At 47.0% G+C, this 24,125-nt stretch overlaps 1 protein-coding gene across 1 annotated transcript in view; it reads right to left on the bottom strand.

Annotated features, from left to right (window-relative positions):
- The window catches only part of LOC144753836 (peptide YY-like), a 30,245-nt gene extending 7,776 nt beyond the window's left edge, over positions 1-22,469 (bottom strand). The window contains exon 1 of the mRNA XM_078641394.1: positions 22,279-22,469. Within this exon, the coding sequence (XP_078497520.1) occupies positions 22,279-22,466 (188 nt within the window). The 5' untranslated portion in view covers positions 22,467-22,469. The remainder of the gene's footprint in view (positions 1-22,278) is intronic.
- Positions 22,470-24,125: the final 1,656 nt, after the last annotated feature.

Here is a 24,125-nt window from a genome sequence, read left to right as displayed (position 1 = left end):
CATGGCCGGATATCGGTGATGCGCCAAGCTCTGCCAGGAGGCCTCTCGTTAGCTGAGCACATGGTGCAGTAGCAGCAGTTTGGCTGTCAGTGCTCCTCTCAGTCCTAGTGTTAGGCTGTACTGGGGCGTGTTTCATTTTTCACTTCACAAGAGGAACAGAAATGACCACGTCCATTCCAAACCTTCTAAAAGTAGTAGGTAAGTAGGGACAAATTTGCAGGTGGTACAGCGTCAGCAAAAGCTGGAGCCAGTGCCTAGATCACTATGGTTCTCTAGTATGTATACATACCAGATACCTCTTCACACACATGCACACACACACATACATACGAAATACCTCTACACTCACTCAACATATGTCCACAATACCCATACCAGATAGCTTGCAGACACTCACACTGGATACCTCTCATCACATGCACATCAGATGCACTATTGACCACTCACACCAGACATCTCTCTATGTATGCACAGCATATGCCCTATCATCACACTCATATGCACTCACACCAGGTGTCATTTCCAAATTCTCACACCAGTCACCTTCCACACCAGCTACCTCTCCGCACACCCATGAGATATGTCACTCTGGAACACTCCTTCAGCCTATACCTTTCCACAAGTCCACCAAAGATACATTCTCCTCACTCCCAAACCAGGTAACCCTCCACATTTCCATGCTAGATACTTCTACACACACACACACACTCCAGGTACCTTTCGACTTGAACACCACAGAGGACCCTTCACACGTCCATTCTCTATACACCTACACCAGATGGTCTCCTATGAGAGGCTCTCTCCCACCACCGTACATACAATTTTCCACCACTGTCCTCCTCTCTCCTCAACTGACACTTCTCCCACACACACACACACACACAACACCTACAGATTTCCTCTTTCCACATGTATCCCTTTTTAAGGACGTTCTTCTCCCATGCCCACACCAGCTTACCTATCCCTTCACCAGCCTCTGACGAGTTCAACCCTCTCCTCGCCTAGCATTATTTATGCTGACATCTGCGTTATTATTATATGTGCTACTGCTTTGTCCTGCTGTTCATTGAGCTGGTGTGCTGTTTTATCGAGTTTCTAGTTGTGCTGTTACGAAAGCTAATATTGTAGGTTTTTTATAGTATTATATGTGTTGTTATTCCTTGTGTTATCTCCTGTGGTGTGTGCACTTGGTTGATGCTCCATTACAGAATGTTCTAACATTCTGAGCCCTACTGTTCTATATTGTCAATATTCTGTGTTCAACTATTATATGCCCGATTTATGTTGTCCCATAATTTTCTGTGTTATTGTTAAATGTACTGTTATTGTTCGAGGTGTCAACTTTATGTGAAAGTGATGTTATTCAATGTTTTATAATCGATTCGATTCAAATCTTTATTCATAATTGTATTTACTGTTTTTGTAGTATATAGCTTGCAAGGTCCAATTCTCTGTTCCTGGATAGTAATGCCCTTTCTTTTTGTAGGTGGAACTCTACTCGAGGTTTGGACCTTCCGTGCCTCTGTTTGTAACGATTTTGAAGAAAGTGAGTGCATCCTCCTATATAATTTAAAATATTTTCTTATTCCATTATACAAGTGTTGTTGTATTATAAAGAAAGTAAGCGCTGCTTCTTATTTGTTGTATCCTATTTTATTCTTCATAACTGGCTTCCATCATGTGCAACATTCATAATGAGATTCACAGGTTGGTTATTGTAGGAACAGCCAACACGTGTTTCACCCCATTTATTGGCCCATCGGGCCTGGGGCTTTCTCAAGGCTCTTATATTAAATTAAACATCAATAAAATAGTAGTCTCTGTAATCGATCAGCAAGGGACATTAGCAGCGGTATCAACCTCGGCCCGTGCGGGTAAGAGCGGTGTGGCCGGGTGAGGGGGGATTTCGACAGACGTTGAAAAATTAATTATTTATTTATTTTTCCCTCCTCATCGTCTGTCGAAATCCCCCCTCACACGGCCCGCCGCCACACTGCTCTTACCTGCACAGGCCGCGGCTGAGCAGTATGTTGAGTCATAATTTCGGTACTTAGAATTAGTCGCTGCGTATTTCGTCCCGGGTAGAATCCCATGTATTGGAGTGCGTCGGCGGTATTTGCTGAGGTTGTGTTTGCTGTTCACCATGGGCTGTGGTTCTGTGTGCTGTGTACTGCCACACGAAGAAGAAGGGAAAGACGTGAGCCATGCAGTGTGCTGTCAAGCCGGAAAGGAGGGGGCAATGGACTGAAATTTTACCACTGAAATTAATAATTATTTGCAACTTCTGCCCTTTCCTTCCCGTGGCTTTCAGCACCATATCGAATAGCTCGGAAGGTTACAGTAAAAGCAACAATTAATTAACAGGGTAAACGCAATGCCTACGTGCGTTCGATTTCAATGTATCACGTGACTGTAAATGAACGAGTGGAATGCAGCGAAAACACCACAGGTTCAGCAGAACTAGGGTGACCAGGCGTCCCCATTTTGCCAGGACGATCCCAGTTTTTAACCAGCTGTCCCAGCAAATTTTAAGAAATGTAGCTCATGTCCCTCTTTTTAAAGAGGGTCGACTGAAAACGGTGGGAGGTGTATTTTATGTTTTACAAAGCAGGGATAGTTAACAGTTGTTTCAAGAAAGCAATTTAATTAACAGGCTAGCTACTGGGTTTAACAAGCATTTGCAATGCAATAGGTCTCGCAGTTACGAGAGTTTGAGCTATTGGCAATGCAATAGCTTAAACTCTAAAAAATTTAAGACCTATTGCATTAAAATTTACTAGCACCCATGCGGCGCTTTCAAATTCATGAAGGCCGCACCACTTTCTTTGGACACGCCGCGTCTGAAGAAAGGGGCATTTCCTACATTGAAGTGAAACTGCGGCATGGGTGCTTTGACAAAAGAAAAGAATCTGTTTGTCAAGTTGACAAACTGATGGTTTGGTTTTGGTAAAAGCACCCATGCCACCCTTTTACTTTAATGTCGGCTGTGCACCTTTCTTTAGACGTGGTTTGTGTAAAGAAAGGGGCAAGGCCTCTTTGAATGTGAAAGCGTGGCATGGGCGCTAGTAAACAAACAAATAAATAAGTAAGCGCAGCTGCTAAATAAAAAACGCGGACTGTGCTGTTAAAATAAATAAATACTAAAACGCGGCCACTATCGTTAAAGGGGAGCACCATTAGTAAATAAAATAAAAGCAGGGGGGGCGTCCCGCAAGGCAGTGGGTGAAATAGGGGCAAATCGTTAAATAAAATAGTGTTGAGAGCCAAGATAAAGAAAAACGTGTAACAAGACAAGTAAAAGGGCCAGTCCTTATGGGAGGTAACAAAAGCAGACAAGGCAGTACCAAGAAGGGACTAACTAGCCTAATAATGAATCGGAGGCCAGTGTTTTCGAAGGACAATAACACAAGCCAATTACAAATATGGGCAGAGAGTGGGCGGGGCTTCAAGTCCATACTCCACTACTGTATTTCTCGCACAGCGCATGCACTGCCCAGGCTCTTCCTAAAACAAGGTGGTGAACCTTTAGGGCTTATTTACAAGCCCCTTGCGCCGCCGGTGTGCCACTTTTAAAATGGGAAAAAGTGGTGTACTTGTGGCGCAAGGTGCTTTTAAGGGGCTTATTTAAAAGCCCCTTGCACCACAAGTATGCCACTTTTTCCCATTTTAAAAGTGGCGCACTGATGGCGAAAGGGGTTTGTAAATAAGCCCATTTGTGGTTAACCTTACAGGTTTTTTTTTATAACATTTCCCATTTGAACCACGACTTCTGTGAAGGTCAGGAGTAAGTGTTTTTCCTGGGGGAAGGGAATGTTCTAGCTTTGGAAACTGTTATCCTACCATATAGAGTTGATTATTTGCAGAGAAAAAATAAATAAAACCGGGTTTAAAAAAGTGTAAAACTTTGAACCTCTTTCCAAATGTCATTAGACTTATGAAACTAGGCTATAGGGCTATGTCTGGACATTTTCCAATGTCGTGTATCTGTAAATAAGAGAGTCAACTGAAAACAACACTGACTTAAACGGCTTATTTAGATAATCTCATTTTGAAAGTGAACTGCATACAGTGTAAGATGCTTGCATTGGGTATGTGAATTTCTTATGGAGATTAATGCTCACATCGTCTTAACTTTTTAACTCAGACCTTCATCAACAATGAACAATAAATGGGAAAGAGCAACCTCACAACCTCCTGCCCCTGTTTAAGTTAAGGACATCGGTAAAAGATTACATGAAGAATAATAGGAAAATGTGCAAGTGCGAAACAGAAATTTCAGAAGTCTATTTACAAATGGTTGTACTGTATCATAATATCGTTTTTTGCCTCAGAACTATACAGGACAAAGGTTTACACAAGGTCAGTCCTATCGAATTGGAACCGTTCTCTACTGGTGAAGTGGAATTTTCATGGGCGGTCCTTAACATGCCACATTGAGCTTGCGAGGCTGTAACGCAGCACTTATCAAAACGAATTAAAGCAGCGCCTTTGTAACTAAGCTTCTACTATCATAACAACCTGGCAATATCCTAAAATCGCACTTTTAGGTTGCTCTCCTGTTAACCAACGTCTGAAGCGCAACGACACCACTGGTGCGATATGCAGCGCTATACACACAAAAACAACACAGGTTATGTTGCTGTAAGCAACCAAAAACCAAGTCAGTGATTGTCTGGGTAAGGGGCCTGCAGTGAATTCCGATCAACGTCCTCCGGTTCCAAGACACCCATTTGTGCTCCCGGTACATTAACAAGTATTCGTCAATTGTGAGCAGAGGGGTTAATAATGCGCCCTGCTGCAGCGTGGGCTCACACAGACCTCCGTCGTGAAGGCAAACTGCCTTTATCAGCCGAAGAACAGTGTCGGCACCAAACGTGGTTTGACATGGGTGGCTGCCATCAATGTACAAGCCACTAATTCTGGTACAGAAACTTCCGTAAACCAGACTACCATGTGCGGCTGCTGGTATAAGAAGAAACAAAACACTCGGCAGAGGGAGCGGGGACCTTCAGTACAGCAGCAGACTGTAAGCAAGTGAATGAGCCAGGAAAGTTTGGAGGGAGGGACCCAGCGCAACGAGAGGAGCCTAGCACAGCAGTCGACCTGGGGGAGAAATACAAATAAACACAATAAACTAGGGGGAGGGGGCGGGAGGCGGAGAGTTGAGGCAGGCAGGCATGGGAGGAGAGGAGGAGGGGGGAGGAGAGTAGGGGAGGCACGGCCTAGCGGCCGTGCAATCAAGTAGTGAGGGGGCGGAGTTGTGGGAAGGCTGAGAGAGAGAGTAGGCGGCTGCTCTCCTGTTAACCAACGTCTGAAGCGCAACGACACCACTGGTGCGATATGCAGCGCTATACACACAAAAACAACACAGGTTATGTTGCTGTAAGCAACCAAAATCCAAGTCAGTGATTGTCTGGGTAAGGGGCCTGCAGTGAATTCCGATCAACGTCCTCCGGTTCCAAGACACCCATTTGTGCTCCCGGTACATTAACAAGTATTCGTCAATTGTGAGCAGAGGGGTTAATAATGCGCCCTGCTGCAGCGTGGGCTCACACAGACCTCCGTCGTGAAGGCAAACTGCCTTTATCAGCCGAAGAACAGTGTCGGCACCAAACGTGGTTTGACATGGGTGGCTGCCATCAATGTACAAGCCACTAATTCTGGTACAGAAACTTCCGTAAACCAGACTACCATGTGCGGCTGCTGGTATAAGAAGAAACAAAACACTCGGCAGAGGGAGCGGGGACCTTCAGTACAGCAGCAGACTGTAAGCAAGTGAATGAGCCAGGAAAGTTTGGAGGGAGGGACCCAGCGCAACGAGAGGAGCCTAGCACAGCAGTCGACCTGGGGGAGAAATACAAATAAACACAATAAACTAGGGGGAGGGGGCGGGAGGCGGAGAGTTGAGGCAGGCAGGCATGGGAGGAGAGGAGGAGGGGGGAGGAGAGTAGGGGAGGCACGGCCTAGCGGCCGTGCAATCAAGTAGTGAGGGGGCGGAGTTGTGGGAAGGCTGAGAGAGAGAGTAGGCGGCTGGGTGCATGTGCACGCGCTTTTAAGCTCAATGCACATGCGCATTGAGCTTAAAAGTCACGGGCACTGCAAGGAATCGCCACGATTCCTTGCAAGTTAGATAAAGTCTGGATGAGCCCCTATAGTCTCGCTTGCTCGATGCGCATGCGCATCGACAGGCGAGACCTAAAAATGGCATTTTATGTATGTTCTTACTGCCTGTTATGTAATTCTTTGCTGAGGAGCGCTCTCATCACTTGAAGTAAAATTATAGTACTTCTTCTATTTTTGTGAAATGTCCCGGTTTTTGGCTTTAAAATTCTGGTCACCCTGAGCAGAACACATTAAACACACCAGCTTCACACTCTTCCAACTCACACAGCCACACCATTTGAGCCATCCGGGTGGCGACGTGTCACTCTCCAGTAGCACTACAGCAGCACCGACGATAGCAGCACAATAGAACTTGCAGCTGACAGGTTTATGACCATTCATACAGATGAGAGCCCCCAGCCACAAGCACAGCAGAAGGCAGACAACTGTGGGACTCCCCACTTCGGGGCACCCCAACAGGGACTAGCTAAAGGATCAAAAATGCTCGATTTTTAAAGCTTCTTCTGAGTGCAAGTTTGGCTTCATCGTGCAAATAGCATTATATGAGTGTTAAAAAAACACGAAGTTCACAGCAGTTTTGTACTTGAAAGTGGGTTTACTCGCGAGGGGCGGGGGGCTCCTGTCGAAAGGGAGTGGGCCATTCCGGCCAGGTGCATACCCACAACTTTACACACCTTTGAGTTATCACAACCCATTTTTATGACGACTTGTCGCCGTGAAAAAAGTAGGAGGCTTACCCCAGTATCGGGCCCGAGGGTCACCGGAATAGGCAAATAATGCAATATTCATTGGGGATTCGGGTATGGGGTTCTATATGGGGAAAATGTATTTCCCCTAGATAGAAAATAAGTTAGCAAATGTACGTGTACCTGCTATCATTTTCTTCACGTTAGAATACAGTAAGTGTATATTTTTGCAAAAATAGACTTTGGGGACTTTTCGGGATTACCCAAGGAAAGCTGCGAGTGGCGCACGTTTATAAGTGTAACTGGAAGATGTTTGTGATTCCTGAATGAGGACATCTGAACACGCATTCAATGTCGCAAACCTCTGGGTGCAGATTTAAGGAATGGAGCACAAACTCCCTGAACAAACTGACTCTGGCAAGCCAGTACCCTGCAAGGTGGAGACTGTATCCCAGGTCTGCTGCGGTTATCTAAGACACAATTTACAATAGCCAGCCTGGCCGATATGCCATGACCAAGTGATTGGTGAATGTTTGCTGCATAAAAGACCCACCTGTGCATTCGGTAAATATTCCTAATGTGAAGACGTACATAGCCAACCCCATTTAGAAAACAATCTCTTCATTGTGCACAAATACCCTGTGTTTTTGCACCAAATCGTGATCGTCGTTTAAACAAAAACATTTTAATTAAATTGTGCCCTGTATGGAAATAAAGAAAAAAAGACAGAAAAAGTCATGTGTGTTAATGAAGACCCCGCTGAGACACGTTAATATCGTTCGACTGACGCAGCCCAGGGTGGCGCGGGTACAGGACAGAAGTGGAGACTTGTGGGTAACGGCGTATGAAGACGTGGCGTGCAAAATGTGCCAGAGGAACCCTTTCACACTTCCCCCGCCCTCAGTGCACATGCATCGACCCTTCTGTTTGACAGCGCCCCCCCCCCTCCGCCCCGCCCCACTACAGCGAAGAGGGCCCCGGAGTGATTTCAATTTCATTTCGTGGAACACATCCATGTAAATCGCCTTCAGGGGCCGATGCTGGCGGTTTATGGTGCGTTTCATGGCAGCCATTTGGTTGCACAATGAGCTTCCGTGCCTGGGGCGCCACTGCAGACACCTGAGTGACTCACCGCTGCACGCACAAGGGGAGGAGGGGGTGGGAAGCGGCACCCCTCCCAGCTCAGGCTGGGGCGGCTGAGGGGTCTACCTTCCCACTACAGGACGAGGAAAAGAGAGAGGACGTCCCCCGTCAGTACTGGGAGGACTAGCCTCTAGCGTGGGCGAGCTGGGCCCATGCCCAGGGCGCCGACCTTCAGAGGGGCGCAGGAGCTGACTGCAGCACTCTCCCCTTGCCCTGGCTGTAAAGAAAAGCGCGTTAAACACTCGCGTCCACATTTTGTCTGTTTTTATTGTCCAAACGTACCCTCCTTTCTTTTGTCCCCCTCCCATTTTTAATTCCAACATACCGACGACGGGTGGGAGGAGGTGCCACATTTGGTTTCACCTAGGCCAGCACAGCACTGGTCCAAAGGCCACGTCTGCCTGAGTGACTCACCGCTGACACTGAAGGTGTCGAGGGGGTTGGGAAGGGGTCTCCTCTCCCAGCTCAGGCTGGGGCGCCTAAGGGGACTACCAGTGTTAGTATAGGGTGAGGGGTGCCGAGAACGACTGGACATCCCTTCTTTCATGAGCAGGAAAGACTGAGGGCTGCCGCTCAATGCAGGAAAGGGATGCTGAGAATGAGTGACATCCCTTCTTTCATGGGCTGATGGGAAGAGTGGTGAGAGATGCTGAGAATGAGTAGACATCCCTTCTTTCATGGGCTGCTGGATGAATGAGTGGTAAGAGATGCTGAGAATGAGCGGACATTCCTTCTTTCATGGGCTGATGGGAAGAGTGGTGAGAGATGCTGAGAATGAGCGGACATCCCTTCTTTCATGGGCTGGAGGGATGAGTGGTGAGAGATGCTGAGAATGAGCGGACATCCCTTCTTTCATGGGCTGGAGGGATGAGTGGTGAGAAATGCTGAGAATGAGTAGACATCCCTTCTTTCGTGGGCTGCTGGATGAATGAGTGGTAAGAGATGCGGAGAATGAGCGGACATTCCTTCTTTCATGGGCTGGAGTGATGAGTGGTGAGAGATGCTGAGAATGAGCGGACATCCCTTCTTTCATGGGCTGGAGGGATGAGTGGTGAGAAATGCTGAGAATGAGTGGACATCCCTTCTTTCATGGGCTGCTGGATGAATGAGTGGTAAGAGATGCTGAGAATGAGCGGACATTCCTTCTTTCATGGGCTGGAGTGATGAGTGGTGAGGGATGCTGAGAATGAGCGGACATCCCTTCTTTCATGGGCTGGAGGGATGAGTGGTGAGAAATGCAGAGAATGAGTGGACATCCTTTCTTTCATGGGCTGCTGGATGAATGAGTGGTGAGAGATGCTGAGAATAAGCGGACATTCCTTCTTTCATGGGCTGGAGTGATGAGTGGTGAGGGATGCTGAGAATGAGTGGACATGTCTTCTTTAATGGGCTGGAGGGATGAGTGTTGAGAGATGCTAAGAATGAGTGGATATCCCTTCTTTAAGGAGCTGGAGGGATGAGTGGTGAGGGACGTTGAGAATGAGTGGACATTCCTTCTTTCAGGGGCTGTAGGGATGAGTGTAGAAAGATGTTGAGAATGAGTGGAGATCACTTCTTTAATGCTGGAGGAATGAGTATTGAGGGATGCTGAGTATGGGTGGGCATCACTTCTTTCATGGGCTGGAGGTATGAGTGGTGAGGGATGAGGGATGAATAAACATCCTTTCTTTCAGGGGCTGTAGGAATGAGTGTTGATGGATGCTGAGAATGAGTGGGCTGGAGGGATATGTGTTGAGGAATGCTGGAGGAATGAGTGTTGAGGGAGGCTGAGTATTGGTGGCCATCACTTCTTTCATGGGCTGTAGGGATGAGTGTTGAGGGATGATGAGAATGTGTGGACAATTCTTCAATGGGCTGGAGGGATGAGTGTTGAGGGATGACGAGAATGTGTGGACAATTCTTCAATGGGCTGGAGGGATGAGTGTTGAGGGATGCTGAGAATGAGTGGACAATTCTTCAATGGGCTGGAGGGATGAGTGTTGAGGGATGCTGAGAATGAGTGGACAATTCTTCAATGGGCTGGAGGGATGGGTGTTGAGGGATGCTGAGAATGAGTGGACAATTATTTAATGGGCTGGAGGGATGAGTGTTGATGGATGCTGAGAACGAGTGGACAATTCTTCAATGGGCTGGAGGGATGGGTGTTGAGGGATGCTGAGAATGTGTGGACAATTCTTCAATGGGCTGGAGGGATGAGTGTTGAGGGATGCTGAGAATGAGTGGACAATTCTTTAATGGGCTGGAGTGATGAATGGTGAGAGATGCTGAGAATGAGTGGACATCCCTTCTTTCATGGGCTGTAGGGATGAGTGTTGAGAGATGCTGAGAATGTGTGGACAATTCTTCAATGGGCTGGAGGGATGAGTGTTGAGGGATGCTGAGAATGAGTGGACAATTCTTTAATGGGCTGGAGTGATGAATGGTGAGAGATGCTGAGAATGAGTGGACATCCCTTCTTTCATGGGCTGTAGGGATGAGTGTTGAGAGATGCTGAGAATGAAAGATGGTCAGGGGGTCACCTCTGGTAGCACAGGCTGTTGAGACCTACAGCTTACTGCCACATACAGAGTGCTGATGCGGCCGAGGGCCTTCCGCTTCATAAAATGTGGCGAGAAGTGGAACCGCCGTCATCTCTGGGGCACAGGCTGGTGAGGGCTCACACACACAGGGTGTAAAAAGAGGCGATGATCCCTCACAACAGAGGCTAGAAGACCGAGAGCATAGGTGCGCTTAGTGTAGGATGAAGTTTGGATAAAGTGGCGGTATATCACTGTCAGCACAGGATGGGGGACAGAGAATGTGTTACTTGTCACTGAAGGCAGCAGGGGTGAGACTGTGAGCCTTACAGTATAAAATGGAGACAGAAAGGTTGAGGAGGCCTTCAGCAGAGAGAAGCAATCTCGGAGGTGAAAGGGGAGTGGACTCTGCTTGCTGCACAGCCTGGCTACATAGTCCCTAGAACTCACAGCAGCCAGTTCATGATGGAATTCGCTGCTCCCCCTACTGAGTGACGATCAGTGGTGGCCCTCAACATTTTGAACAGGTGCAGCACCAAGGCAGGGATTGCACAGCTCCTGATGCAGGTGCATTAAGAACTTTTTCCAAGAGTGTTGACACCTATGTGCTGCTCTAGAGCAGAGCAGAGTGACAGGCTGTGGGTGGGCTGCTCTAAAAACAATGACCAAATAGGTAACACCAACTGCTCAGTGGGATGCATGTCGTTTCAACGCATGCCTTTACAACGCAGGTATTACAATGCAAGTCGTTACAACGACTTGCGTTGGGGGGTGCTGGATAGTGGAATAGTTTAATTTTCTATTCCAACTCCAGTCCCTGTGGATAGTAGGGAAGGTGTTGGATAGAAAAATAAACTATTCCCTATCCAACAGGGCCCTCCAGCGAAAGTCGTTGTAACGACTTTCGTTGTAATACCTGCGTTGTAATGGAAGTGCGTGGTAAAAGTTTCGTTGTAAACGATGTTCCCCGCTCAGTGCATGGAAAACCAAATAATCCACACAGACACCAGGTCTCCGAGTGACAACAGCATCACTTCCAGAATACTGTCATGGAACATCACCCAAGTGAAAGTTATGTCACAATCCACACATTCACCCACTCATGCACATATATATTCTACTCAGGAACTTCAGCACCAGCTTTAGAGATCTATTTGTAACCTTCATGTCACTCATGCCTTAACTGTACATGTTCTGTGACCGATGAAACCTTGCATTAGTCTGCTTGCTGGGTCTGCTCTGCAGGGAATGGAAGAGTGCACTTGCTGCCTTTTGTGAGAGAGGGAAGTTTGCTTTTCTACTGCCATGCTTGCTATCCACATACTGTGAGGAAGCAAAGCTCAAACACTGCTGCCTGATTTGGAAGTCTTTTTTTCTTAGCTTAGAACGGTAGACGTTTTAAATCTTTTTTTCGTTTTGTTGTTTAAATTGTTCATTTGCTGTCAGAACAAAGTAAACAAAAGCGTTTGCTTGCACTGTGAATTTGGCTGACTGCTGCTAATAGAAATAGAATATACCTTTAGGGGAATATGTTATTAGCTCACTTTCATATCTCAGTTCAGTTCAGTTCAGTTCAACTTTGTTCGGATACAATAGTAACCATAAAAGTACAATAATATAAACACATCACAATGATTGATAAAAAGATAAAAATTCCATGTGCATATGTCCAAAGTGGCTAAAGCAAGGGAGACGATCATATTGATATATATAAATATTTAAAGCAATTCATAGATTGTATACATAATCAAGGAACCATCATAGACCTACACGCCCTTATTGCAGTTTTGAGAAAAGTGCCAGTGCGGGAAATCAGTTCATCATTGTCCAAGTCTAATATACGACAATATGCTGCCTCCAAGGTAATTGGTCTTCTCTTAATAAAGTATGGATAAAATAACTGTTTTGAGTATTTAAGATAGTATTTGCAGAAGAATATAAAGTGCATAGTGGTTTGCTCACTCCTCCCGTCACAAGGGCACAAATTTTGATTAAAATTTGGGCTATAGCCCAGTGGGAAACAGAGTGCAAATCGAATTGTGCCTGCTCTTAGTCATAACAAAAGGCTCCTTTCCCAGCGGATCATAGGTAGAGTCAAATACATGCGAAGCGGATAGCAATACTGTTCTATGGCCCTATAATTTCGCACTAATGTTTTCCTGGACTCCACCACTTCCCGCTCATTGTTATATAGGGAATACAGAGCGTTCCGCAGTTCCTTTTTAGGGACAGATTCAGCTGATATGGGATCCAGAAAGACACTTTCTTTGTTTATGCTATGCAAACTGGTGAGAACACCGCTTAGCCATGGGATTTCTAAGCCTTTATCGCAAAGTAAACAATCCTTAATAATCTGCTGTGTCAAAAGTGCCGCTTCATTCTTCCACACTGAAACCCACATGAGTGCCGGTCGTGCCCGGATAAAATCTATACTAGTATTATAAAGAGAGACCTGAAACATTTGAGGCGGGTAATCTCAAGAAGTACAGCACCAATCACAACACCCAATACAGCATTGTAAAGGGTAGTTGCAGCAGAAGGACATAGGCTATACATCTGGCCACCATATACATTACAAAGGTCAAACAACCTTAGGGGGAAAGTAGTCCCTTGTGGGCGTTGGCGTTCTGCTGTCAGCTATGGGCGTGTCAAAGTAGCATCAGCGTGTCAAAGTAGCGATGGGCATCTCAAACTACACTTTATGGGCGTCACCGTTGTCAGAGGGGCCTGGCCCAAATCAAAAAACGATAATAAAATATGCACGCACATTTACGCTCCATTACTGATACTGATAACACTCACAGTACTTGCCGCGCTAACTAAAACAAAGCTTTACTCATTTGTGAGCCTCAGCGTTGGCAGAGGGGGCTGGCATCAAAAAAAGGGGTGCGTCTTTCAAAAGTGCACTATTCACTCGGCGCAACATTCACGCCTTTGTGGGCTTCACCGTTGTCAGAGGGGCCGGGGCTGGCATAAAGAAATGGCCGCCGATTTCACTGTGCAAGCCCATTTACGCTCATTAATGATAACTCTCACAGTATTTGTGACGGGAACAAAAACAAAGCTTCACTCATTTGTGAGCCTCGGCGTTGTCACAGGGGGCAGGCATAAAGAAAGCGGCGCGGCTTTCACAAAGACGCCGGAAGCATTGCGGAGAGGGGGAATAGTGTCCTTGGAGTTGAAATGGCCACCGATTTCACTGTGCAAGCCCATTCACGCTCCATTAATGATAACACTCACAGTATTTGCGGCGGGAAAAAAACAAAGCTTCACTCATTTGTGAGCCTCGGTGTTGTCACAGGGGGCAAGCATAAAGAAAGGGGCGCAGCTTTCACAAAGACACCGGAAGCATTGCGGAGAGGGGAAATAGCGTCCTTGGAGTTGTGGCGTTTGGCAGTGACGCTATGTGGGGCGTCTAAGTGCAAGAAACAAGTCTTTGCGGAGTGCGTGAACCTACTAAGGCACATGCCCTCAGTGTGCATGCCAGGACTGATCAGGGGCATCGGCAGGAGCGGACAAACACGTTTGCATTCTGCCAAAAGGACAACAAACCTCAGAGCACACACTCACCTTCCGCGCAACAGAAAGAGGGTTTCTGAGCAGCCGCACAGGCAAGACGCATGAAACAATAAATGTACTATTCGATGAACTTTAAAAAAACCTTTGCCATGCCTATTCTAACCTTTTAAGACCTTCTTTTTCATACCAGGACAACGTCGGGACGGGCTGCTAGTCAGTTATAAAATTAATATTGAGCTCCTTGTGACAAATATATTGGAGGGTTGAGATTGGGGTGCTCAGTAGTTTCCTGCAGAACCTGTTTTCCTCTTGCTGGATTGCTGAGCAAATAACAGTTCCCCAAATCTCAGCGCCGTATGTGGCCACCAGGGTGCATTGAAGTTGCTATATTTTCTGCACTGCTAAAAGAGCACCCGTAGTCTTAGGGCGGGGTAAACCTAAAATTGAGTTGGTGGCCTTTGAGAACATGCTCCTGGCGTGAGCTAAATGCTCACTCCAGGAGCCGTTCGCAGCAAAGGCCAACCCTAAGTAGACAAAGGATCTGACCAAAGTCAATTTTTGGCCATCTATTATGATGGAGCCTATTTCGCGCTTCCCTGGGCCACTGCTCATCAGGAAAGATTTTTTGAAATTTACCCAAAGGTCTAGCTCTTTCATATAATTTAAAAAAATTTTAACAAGAAGACGCAATGAATTCGGGGTGCGAGCTATGAGAACCGCGTCGTCCGCGTAAAGAAGTACGGGCATGGGCTCTTTGTTAACATATGGTACATCTTGAGTAGCTACTTTCAGAGAGGTATTCAGCCCGTTGATATATATAATAAAAAGTTGGGGGGCCAACACGCATCCTTGTCTGACACCCCTGCCGATGTCAATGGTCCCTGAAACCTCTCCTCCCATCCCAATCCTTACTTGAGCATGGAGGTCCCTGTGTAGGTATGCTAAAAAGTTAACCAAGGTTTCATCCAGCCCACCTGCCAAAAGGATAGCCCACAGCTTTGACCTATCACTAGATCAAAAGCTGTGGACAAATCCATAAAAGCCATATAGATAGGGGTCCTCCTAGCAATGGTGTATTTCCCGACAATTAAGTTTAAATTAAGACATTGTTCAATACTTCCCACCTTACCGCGAACCCCAGCTGGCATGGGTCCAAAATAGCATTTTCTTCTGTCCATCCCACAATTTTGTTATACAGGACTCTTCCTAAAATTTTGAGGGTATTATATTAGAGAGATGGGTCTATAATTGCACGGAAGAGATCTACCCCCCTTTTTTAAAATCGGGACTATAATACTTCTAGCCCAAGTCTCAGGTACTTTGTCAGAGTTAAATTATTAAAAACATTCAGAAGCAAAGGGGCCCAGAAAGCCGGGTTCCACCTAATTAAATCAATCGGGAGTCCGTCTGGGCCCGGCGCCTTATTGCCCAGACTCTGGTTAACCACATCGCTGCTTGCTAGTTTCCCCTCCTGTGCTGGACAGCAACGAAAACGGGTGTGGTCATGACGAGCTCAGCTCGTCATGAGCACCTGAGAGGTATATGCCATGGCGAGCTGAGCTCGTCAAGAGCATGGAAGGGGGTAATGGCTTTCACGACTTCTGAATTGCTTATATCTATGGGTGCCGGGCTACCTGGGGTAAAAGTTGCCTCACATGGGGGTGGAGGGGTGTAGATATCCAAAGAATGTTCGACCCATGCATTGCTAGCAATATTACAGCTAATAGTCATCGAGGAATGGCCCTTAGAACGGACCTCTCTGACTGCCGCCCCAAAAATATTGCCCTTTTTCTGGATAGCGGCCTCAGACAATTTGTCCCAACGTTCAATCAGGAGATCCGTCTTCCTTTCGTTAATTACCTTAGTATAATTCTTTCTGGCTAGTTTGACTTCTGTAATATACCTCGGATTGGCTGAAAGAGTCCTACGTAAGTCCCTGTTTGCTTGTGAGCATTCATGGTTGAACCATCTGGGGTTAGGCGCTACTTCGGGACTGGGTTTAAAGAGGAGGATTTTAATCGTCTGACAGATCTTCCCAAAGTCCCCAACTATCTGTGCAAGTGGTAGTTCTAATGAGAGGCAAGAAACAATAAGAGACATGTTGTCCCCTGCTAATTTCCTGAAAATTTCGGAGCTATCGACCCCCCTCCTACACAATCTTAAATTGTCGGTTGAGACTGTTAGGTTTGTGGCCCCACATTCGGTCTGAAAAGTCGACCTATGGGCAGTGTGTATTGATACCCTAATGGGATTATGATCACCGAAGTCAGAGGGTACAACCTCAGCAGATGCCAGCTGTTTTTCTATCAGCGGGCATACAAAAATAAAATCTATAATAGAACTACAACCTCGTCCCCTGTAGGTTGGATGATTATTCGTGGTTGACCCAGTGACCAGGTCCATAACATTGGACAGATTGTGGGAACTTATGAACCGGTTCAGTTCTCTACCTCTGCTTATCGAATTGACTGTAATAGGCCGTTCCTTTTTCCGAATGTAAATCGAGAATTTTGGCATTATAATCCCCCCCCCCCAGTAAAATACCCAAGAGACCCCCCATTGTTAGGCTGGTTATCCAAATCTGAAATAAAATCAAAGAGCTTTATTAAACTCTTATTTGGAAGTGACTGAAAATCATTGTTGTAAAAATTTATCAAGTGGAAATGAATCCCTCTTTTATACAATACTACTTGATAATCTAGACTGTCGGATGGGATTACCTTAAAACTTCCACCAGCAGCCACGTTAATCCCCATAAACAGTCCTCCCGATGGTCTCCCCAACCTAGGTACTTGGGATAGCACACTGAGGCAATGAAACCCCTCAATGTATAATTCTTCTGTAGCCCAGGTTTCCTGGGAACATAACAATGTCATGTTCCCTAATCATGTTTATCCATTCTATGTTGTCAAGTTTTGAGCGTAGACCTGCCACATTCCAGCTCAATACACTTAGTCTAGCCTCATTGCCATTTTTGATGAATTTGGCCTCTCTGAGAAGTGATTGGATCTAATTGGGGTATTTATGATTGACCTATCGTTCACTTCTGCATTAGACACCATGTCTAATTGTCAATCTTGTGTATCCAGGCTGGACAAGGCTTGATAACCATTGGATAGGGGCATGAATGTTCCGATACTTCTATTTGGAGATGGGGATGGCTTATAGAAATATCCCAAAGTGAAGGTACTGATATTGGTCGGTGGGTTAAGCGATTCATCTGTGAGGGATAGAAGGCGACGGACCAATTGGGGCTTCCTAAAATGTAAAACAATGCAGTCCCCTTCTATAGATTTGTTTGATGGTCCAACCCACCCTACTCTCCTGGCCATGATTATTTCTTCCCTCCTATACGGGTCAAACTTTTTGTGTTTATGAAGCCAGTCTACCGACTTATTTTGCAGATCAGGCCAGGACTCTTTCTGTCCCTCCCTGAGCGCAGTGACGCCAGTTAGGACAAGCACATATGGGGCAGAGGCTGGTGGGAGGTGTAATACATCCGAGTTAAAGTTGGAACCGGGCTTACTGGGATCTCTCTTCACAGTGTTGGTGTCATTATCTGGCCTTAGGCCCTGCTTAGGCGGCCTGCCCTGATTGTTGCCCCCCTTGTGGGTACCAATACCATCCTTCCTTATCGTCAGCCCGCTACTTCTATTGATATGACCATCACTTTTTGCTAGGGGGGCTCCCCTAATCCCACATAGTTCACAAAGGGCAGCTTGGGAGCGCGCCATGGGATCAACTATACTTCGAGATTGCAAATCACCGTTACAAACAATAACTTTGACCATTTGTTTGACCATATGGTGCTGTTTGCAAAGCACTTTCAATTTCCCCGCCCCTGATTGTATTCACTACCATGGTATTTTTCTGAGACGTTTTCTCCCATAGAACATCAAGTTTCTTAACGAAAATCTCCATTACATCATCCAATCTGGACTCAAATCCTTCCATTAAAGTATCTAAAATTTCGATGCCCATATCGGTTGTATTAGGGCCATTAATCAAAAGATCCTCAGTCTGGGTGGAGATAAAATTGGTCAATCGGAGTTCAATTGATCCATTACCACTGCTACCATCGCTACTACGCAGGGTGCCTGTGTTGGAGTCTATCATTTTTTGCCTGGGCTTTGACTGATTTGATATTGCTGCATTTTTCTTTCCCCCAGGTGCTGTAGCAGCCAATGTCTGCCCTCTGGCTGTCTTACTCAGAGTCCCTCGTGTATTGTTAGCAGGGGCGCTTAGATCCTGGTTAATGGAAGAGGATGGAGACTGTGTATTTGTAACTACTATTTCAGGGCTTAGAGGCACAGAGGAAGATCTTAGACAACCCGAAGAAGTTAGATCCGAAGTATCCCCAGGTGAAAAACGTGACTGGAGCGGGACAAGGTCTAAGGACAATCGTCTCTCGGTTGCCTGTATCTCGTGTATGATCACCGATTCCACCCTTGTAAAGAAGTCATCTAATGTTCCAACTGCCCCCTTCCGTTTACTCATTTTTGACAATGGGGTTGGTTGGTTGCTTAATAGCAGTCAATAGGACGATATTCTAACAGTGGTGTGTTTGTCGGCGGCACTTTATGAGTTTAACAAGTTACCTGTCTTCCGTGAGTCCGTGTACCTTATTGCGGGCGACAAATGGGGTGGCCCAGTCCGGATCCTTTCGGCCCCTGACTGCCACAGACGGCCCGCCCTGTGCCCGGGCTTAGCCTAGCCCCCGCCCGCGCGCGTCCCGCGGGGCGTGAGGCCGGATGTGATTAAATATTCCCGGTGATAAGGGGGGAGGGGCTGCTGCTCCTGGTCTCGGCTCCGCTGCTTGCTGGGAATCCGAGGCCCGAGTCCCGGTGCCTGCCCCCACTGCCGGTGCTTGCTCGCCTCCTGTGGCCGTGCACATCCGCACGAGGCATCTCCCGCGAAGCAGGAGGCGCTTTTGTAGATTTAAGGTCCCCGGTGTAAGGGGGGAGGGGCTGCTGCTCCTGGTCGCGGCTCCGCTGCTGCTGGGACTCCGAGTCCCGGTGCCTGCCCCCACTGCCGGTGCTTGCTCGCCTCCTGTGGCCGTGTACACCTGCACGAAGCGTCTCCCGTGAAGGGGGCGGCGCGAGTTGTAGATTTAAGGTCCCCAGTGTAAGGGGGGAGGGGCTGCCGCTCCTGGTCGCGGCTCCGCTGCTTACTGGGAGTCCGAGTCCTGGTGCCTGCCCCCACTGCCGGTGCTTGCTTGCCTCCTGTGGCCGTGCACACCCGCACAAAGCGTCTCCCGCGAAGCGGGCGGCGCGAGTTGTAGATTTAAGGTCCCCGGTGTAAGGGGGGAGGGGCTGCTGCTCCTGGTCACGGCTCCGCTGCTTGCTGGGACTCCGAGTCTCGAGTCCCGGTGCCTGCCCCCATTACCGGTGCTTGCTCGCCTCCTGTGGCCGTGCACATCTCACTTTTTATCCTTTTCCTGGTTTCCTGGGTTTTTTCCTCGGAGCAGCGATCTTGTTTGGTGACACTCTAGATCTCCCTGCCTGATCAGTTACTTGAGAAGGGGGATGCTGTGTGCGTGCAGCTGGCACACCAAATGCAAGCCCGTCTGCGCCCGTCCACGCCGGTAACACTACCAGTGCCAGCCACTCTACCTATTTTGTTCCAGGTAAGCCCATACCACCCTATACATTAAAAGCTATGAATGTCCCTAGGATACAGTGTGAGGTTCTTTTATCCCCCTTAAAAAGGAATGCCTGTGTTCATGCCTTAATTCTGGAACGGTGTTTGGGGTCTCCTCAGTGCCACCCCCACCACCTCCCGGTGTTATTCTCCGGCTATCTGTGGGTAGATCGTTCATAGGGGGACTTATTAATGCATGGTCCTTGAGCAAACACACCCAAAAAACTTTTGACTTGCTTATGGACTTCAGACTAGACTTTCTGTTGATTATGGAGTCATGGCTTAAGGACTTGTGTAACACAATCTCCATCTGAAGTGTAGTAAAGACTCAGACATCACCTATTTTAGACATCTTAAGTTCGCAGGGTCTTGATCAGCTGGTTACTTCACAGACTCACATTGCTGGACACACCCTGGATGCAGTTTGTGATAATTACTCTAGGCTTACAACAGAACTCCAATTAGGCAGGCCTGGTCGGACCACATGCTGATTCCGCTCAGAATTTAACATGAGCATTAGGGCTGGACTGTTCCCACGAGGCAAAGGGTCAAGATTGATTTGCATATGGCCATGTCTGAACTGGGGTGGCTTGGTGAGCAAAATAACGATGGATTAAACCCAGATCTGTGACTGGGGGTGAATTTTTTGCCATTGTGCAACATTCCGTCCATCATCTTGTGTGTTTTGCTGTTCACCCTATGTGGGAAGGGTATGCACAGACGTGGGCCCCGTGCTCACTAGGCCACCGGAGTCCAGCTATCATGGCTGAAGACAGCTGATAGCCAGAAACCGGTCCTAGGATGCTGGATTCTGGTCCAGTGAAGACATGGCTTGGCAGTTCGGGCTGGACTGTTCCCATGAGGCACAGGGTCAAGACTGATTTACATATGGCCATGTCTGAACTGGGGTGGCTTGGTGAGCAAAATAACGATGGATTAAACCCAGATCTGTGACTGGGGTTGAATGTTTTGCCATTGCGCAACATTCCGTCCATCATCTTGTGTGTTTTGCTGTTCACCCTATGTGGGAAGGGTATGCCCAGACGTGGGTCCCGTGCTCACTAGGCCACCGGAGTCCAGCTATCATGGCTGAAGACAGCTGATAGCCAGAAACCGGTCCTAGGATGCTGGATTCTGGTCCAGTGAAGACATGGCTTGGCAGTTCGGGCTGGACTGTTCCCATGAGGCACAGGGTCAAGACTGATTTGCATATGGCCATGTCTGAACTGGGGTGGCTTGGTGAGCAAACAACGATGGATTAAACCCAGATCTGTGACTGGGGGTGAATGTTTTGCCATTGTGAAACATTCCGTCCATCATTTTGTGTGTTTTCCTATCAGTGACAGGCCCCAAACCCTCCCGACAATAGGGTAAACTATTAAGAGACTCTACCCTGGCCATGGTGCTAACTTCCTCCACCCTTACTTTGTTAGGTAATGTGGAGGAAGAAGCCAACCTGCTCAACCCCCATAAGTATAGACTTAAAACCCAAAGAGGAAACTCCTTCACAGTTCTGGGCACAAGGGCCTGGAACCAGTTTCCTATGGAGTAAAATGTATGGATTCAGAAAGAATTAAGAGATTAATACTTGCTCTTTGGCTTCTCCGATGCCATGTGCTATTCACTTACTCTTTGACACATTGCTCTCCCAAGATTTATCAAGTTTGGCTAAGTGTACACAGTCACATTCATTACTACTTAGCGCCAGGATGCTCCTTTGGGAGTGTCAGTTGCGCTCTAGAAATGTAATACTCATTACATCGCTGGCGAAATTGGTGTAGGGTCTTGGTGGTCTGTATTCAAGGTTTTTGCCTTGGAAGAAGTTGGGTGTGATGCATATTTTGAATGTGTGGTGTTCCATGTACCTGGTGGAGGTATCCATGTAGGTGGTCCAGCTGATGGTGTCTTTGAAGTTGATGCTGACTCAACCTCCGGGCTTGTGCTAACGGTCTTGCCTGGTGATCATGTAGCCAGTGGGGGTGGCTGTAGCAATGTCCAGTGCAGAGGTTGGGTTTAGCCATGATTCTGTGAGGAAGAGTAGGTCCAGACCATGGTCGTGCAGTAGCTCCCTTATATCTGTGGAGTGTTTGGTGAGCAAACAGGTGTTTAGGAGTACGCATGTGGGTGTGGGTTGATGCATGGGTGGTGGGTGGTCTGCGTGTGAGTGTATGGTTTGCTTGTTTGAGTGAGTGAGTGGGGTGCTGAGTGCTGTTGGTGCTGGAGTGGTGGGTGCAGGGTATGAGACATTGCATGAGAGCTTTTAGGAGATGCATGTGAATACTTCCTCAGTGTTGTGTGGTGCAACACTGTGGTAGTGTGGTGAGCAGCAGCCATGGTTGAGAGTGTGAAGGAGTGTGGCAGGGTAGTGGTGGGTAGGGGAGAAAGCAGTCTTGCATTCAGTGCACCAACGGTTCACCCCCTGCACGAGTTTGCTGTGTGTCCACAATGCGGCAGCCAATAAATTGGTCCGGGACGGGGGAAGAGCACAGGGGACTATGGCGTTGGGTAGTGTGCACTTCTGTTTTTTAAGGACGGTTTTGGCAGGAAACCAGCTATGTCACTTCTTATGCAGAATGTGTACTATTACTGGCAAGCCCTTCACTCACACTTCAAGGATGATTTCATCGATAGAGCCCTGTCTCTCTCCTTACCTCTGTCTTGTCACAAGGTTAATATAATGCCTCAGGGCCGTCAGGTATTTGGTCATTTCCTCTGGTGACGCATCATCTCCTGGAGTCACCGGCTTTGGTGGGTATGAGTCTACTAACGTGGCCAGGCACGCCAAGACGCAGAGCACCACAGCCACAACCGCTGGCCACGTTCTCAAGTAGGAGACCATCTGAGGAAGCAAGACAAACAAAGCGAATTTGTTAAGATGAAATTCATGCATGTGAGCACCTTCTTTGTGCACAGCAGTGGCAGACTGTCGCTATGGAATGTGAGAGACCTCCTACAGGCAAACTCATCTAAACAGTCTGTGGGGCTAAGGCAGTCAAAGCTGTGGGCTGTAATACAAACAAAATGGTCTCCCAGCCCTCAGTTTGGGAGTAAATTACAGTGATGATTGGGTGCGCTAGACCCCTGAGGTCCATTTGGTTGGGCAAGGTGACCAATGTCTCCAGGCCATCAAGGAAGCAACGTTCCAGTCTTCGACTTTTCTTTTTCAAATTATTGTTTCTAGGTTAATTTTTTCTATCAGATCGCCTGAAGTGCACCAGGGCGTCAACTCCCAGAATGCATTAGGTTGCTAAGCTAATCCCCAGAAATTTGAGGTGGACTCTCCAAAGAGAAGAATGCTTAAGGCTTGCAGGAAATGGAAGTAGAATGAGGTGAGTGTAGTTGTATTCGCTGACATCTTTGCAGCGGAGATGAGATTTTAAAATAGAGGGTAAAGTAGAACAGTTCTCTCTGTTTCAGAGCCCCAGTTTGACTCATGCACTCCTTTAAAGATAGAACCCCTGAGCAGCACTGCACAAAGCAGATGTTTGCTGTCCAAAGATCTTCCATTCTGCCTCAGGGACCATCATCCTACGTCACTAGAAGAACACGCCAGAGTGTGCAGTGCAAGTAGAAAATATAGGGCACCCCTGTCATCCCAAGGGACGTGGTATGTGCTGCAAATGGAAACCGTGCGCTAATAAATGACAAATAACAAAATATGCACGTTGCATCATGAGGTGAAATGTAATTTGTAATGAAACGTGATTTAGAGATGCTACATGTGTAATGCCATGTTTTCACTTACCAGCCTTCCAAGAAATAACAGCGAAATAATTGATATTATGCAAATGCAAGCGTATTTCACGAACAATGTCAACAAACCAGTCATAAACCAATATCATTTTAATTGTGCAAAACATGCTTTTGCTAAATATTATCTTGTCCCGCCGTTCGAAAGATGTACAGAATATATTGAATAAAATGGTCCACTGAATTCTTGATATATGCAGAGTGACATTCTTTGCTAACCCTTGCACCTTTTCTGCTAATTCTGGATTCGTCCTCCTTGGTTCCCCAGATCTGATGTGCCTGCAGTGGAATCCTCCTGCAGCCTCTGATAGTTTTCTGGTGTCTGAACTACGGGTTATTATCTCTAAAGATGGGTCTAAATCCTCGAGTTTGCAGTTCGATCCTTGTCCTATAGATGTTGTTAATTTTTTTCCAACTTCTATCTACCTGGCCCGAGCTTTGCCATCTGTCCTATTCTGCGAAGGTTCTATTGTCTTCGAAAAATCCTTAATCATCCCTCATCTGAAGACGCCCACCACGGAGTCCAACATTATCGCGCATACAGATCTATTTCTTTGACTCCATTTCTGTCTTCTGGCCTCTTCTGCTGCTCTGCTTTTACCTAAGTGTACGGACAAGTTGTTTTTCTGGGAATCACTTGCTCTATAAAATGGATAATCTATTGATCGAATGTAATTGTAAATTGTTCTTACATAGTGCTTACTACCCCTCAATCACCAGTAGCAAATCTCAGTTGTTTAGGTGGTTT

This window comes from Lissotriton helveticus, chromosome 5_1 (genome assembly GCF_964261635.1).
Source record: "Lissotriton helveticus chromosome 5_1, aLisHel1.1, whole genome shotgun sequence".
NCBI lineage: Eukaryota > Metazoa > Chordata > Amphibia > Caudata > Salamandridae > Lissotriton > Lissotriton helveticus.
This window is presented reverse-complemented; position numbering and strand designations above follow the sequence as displayed.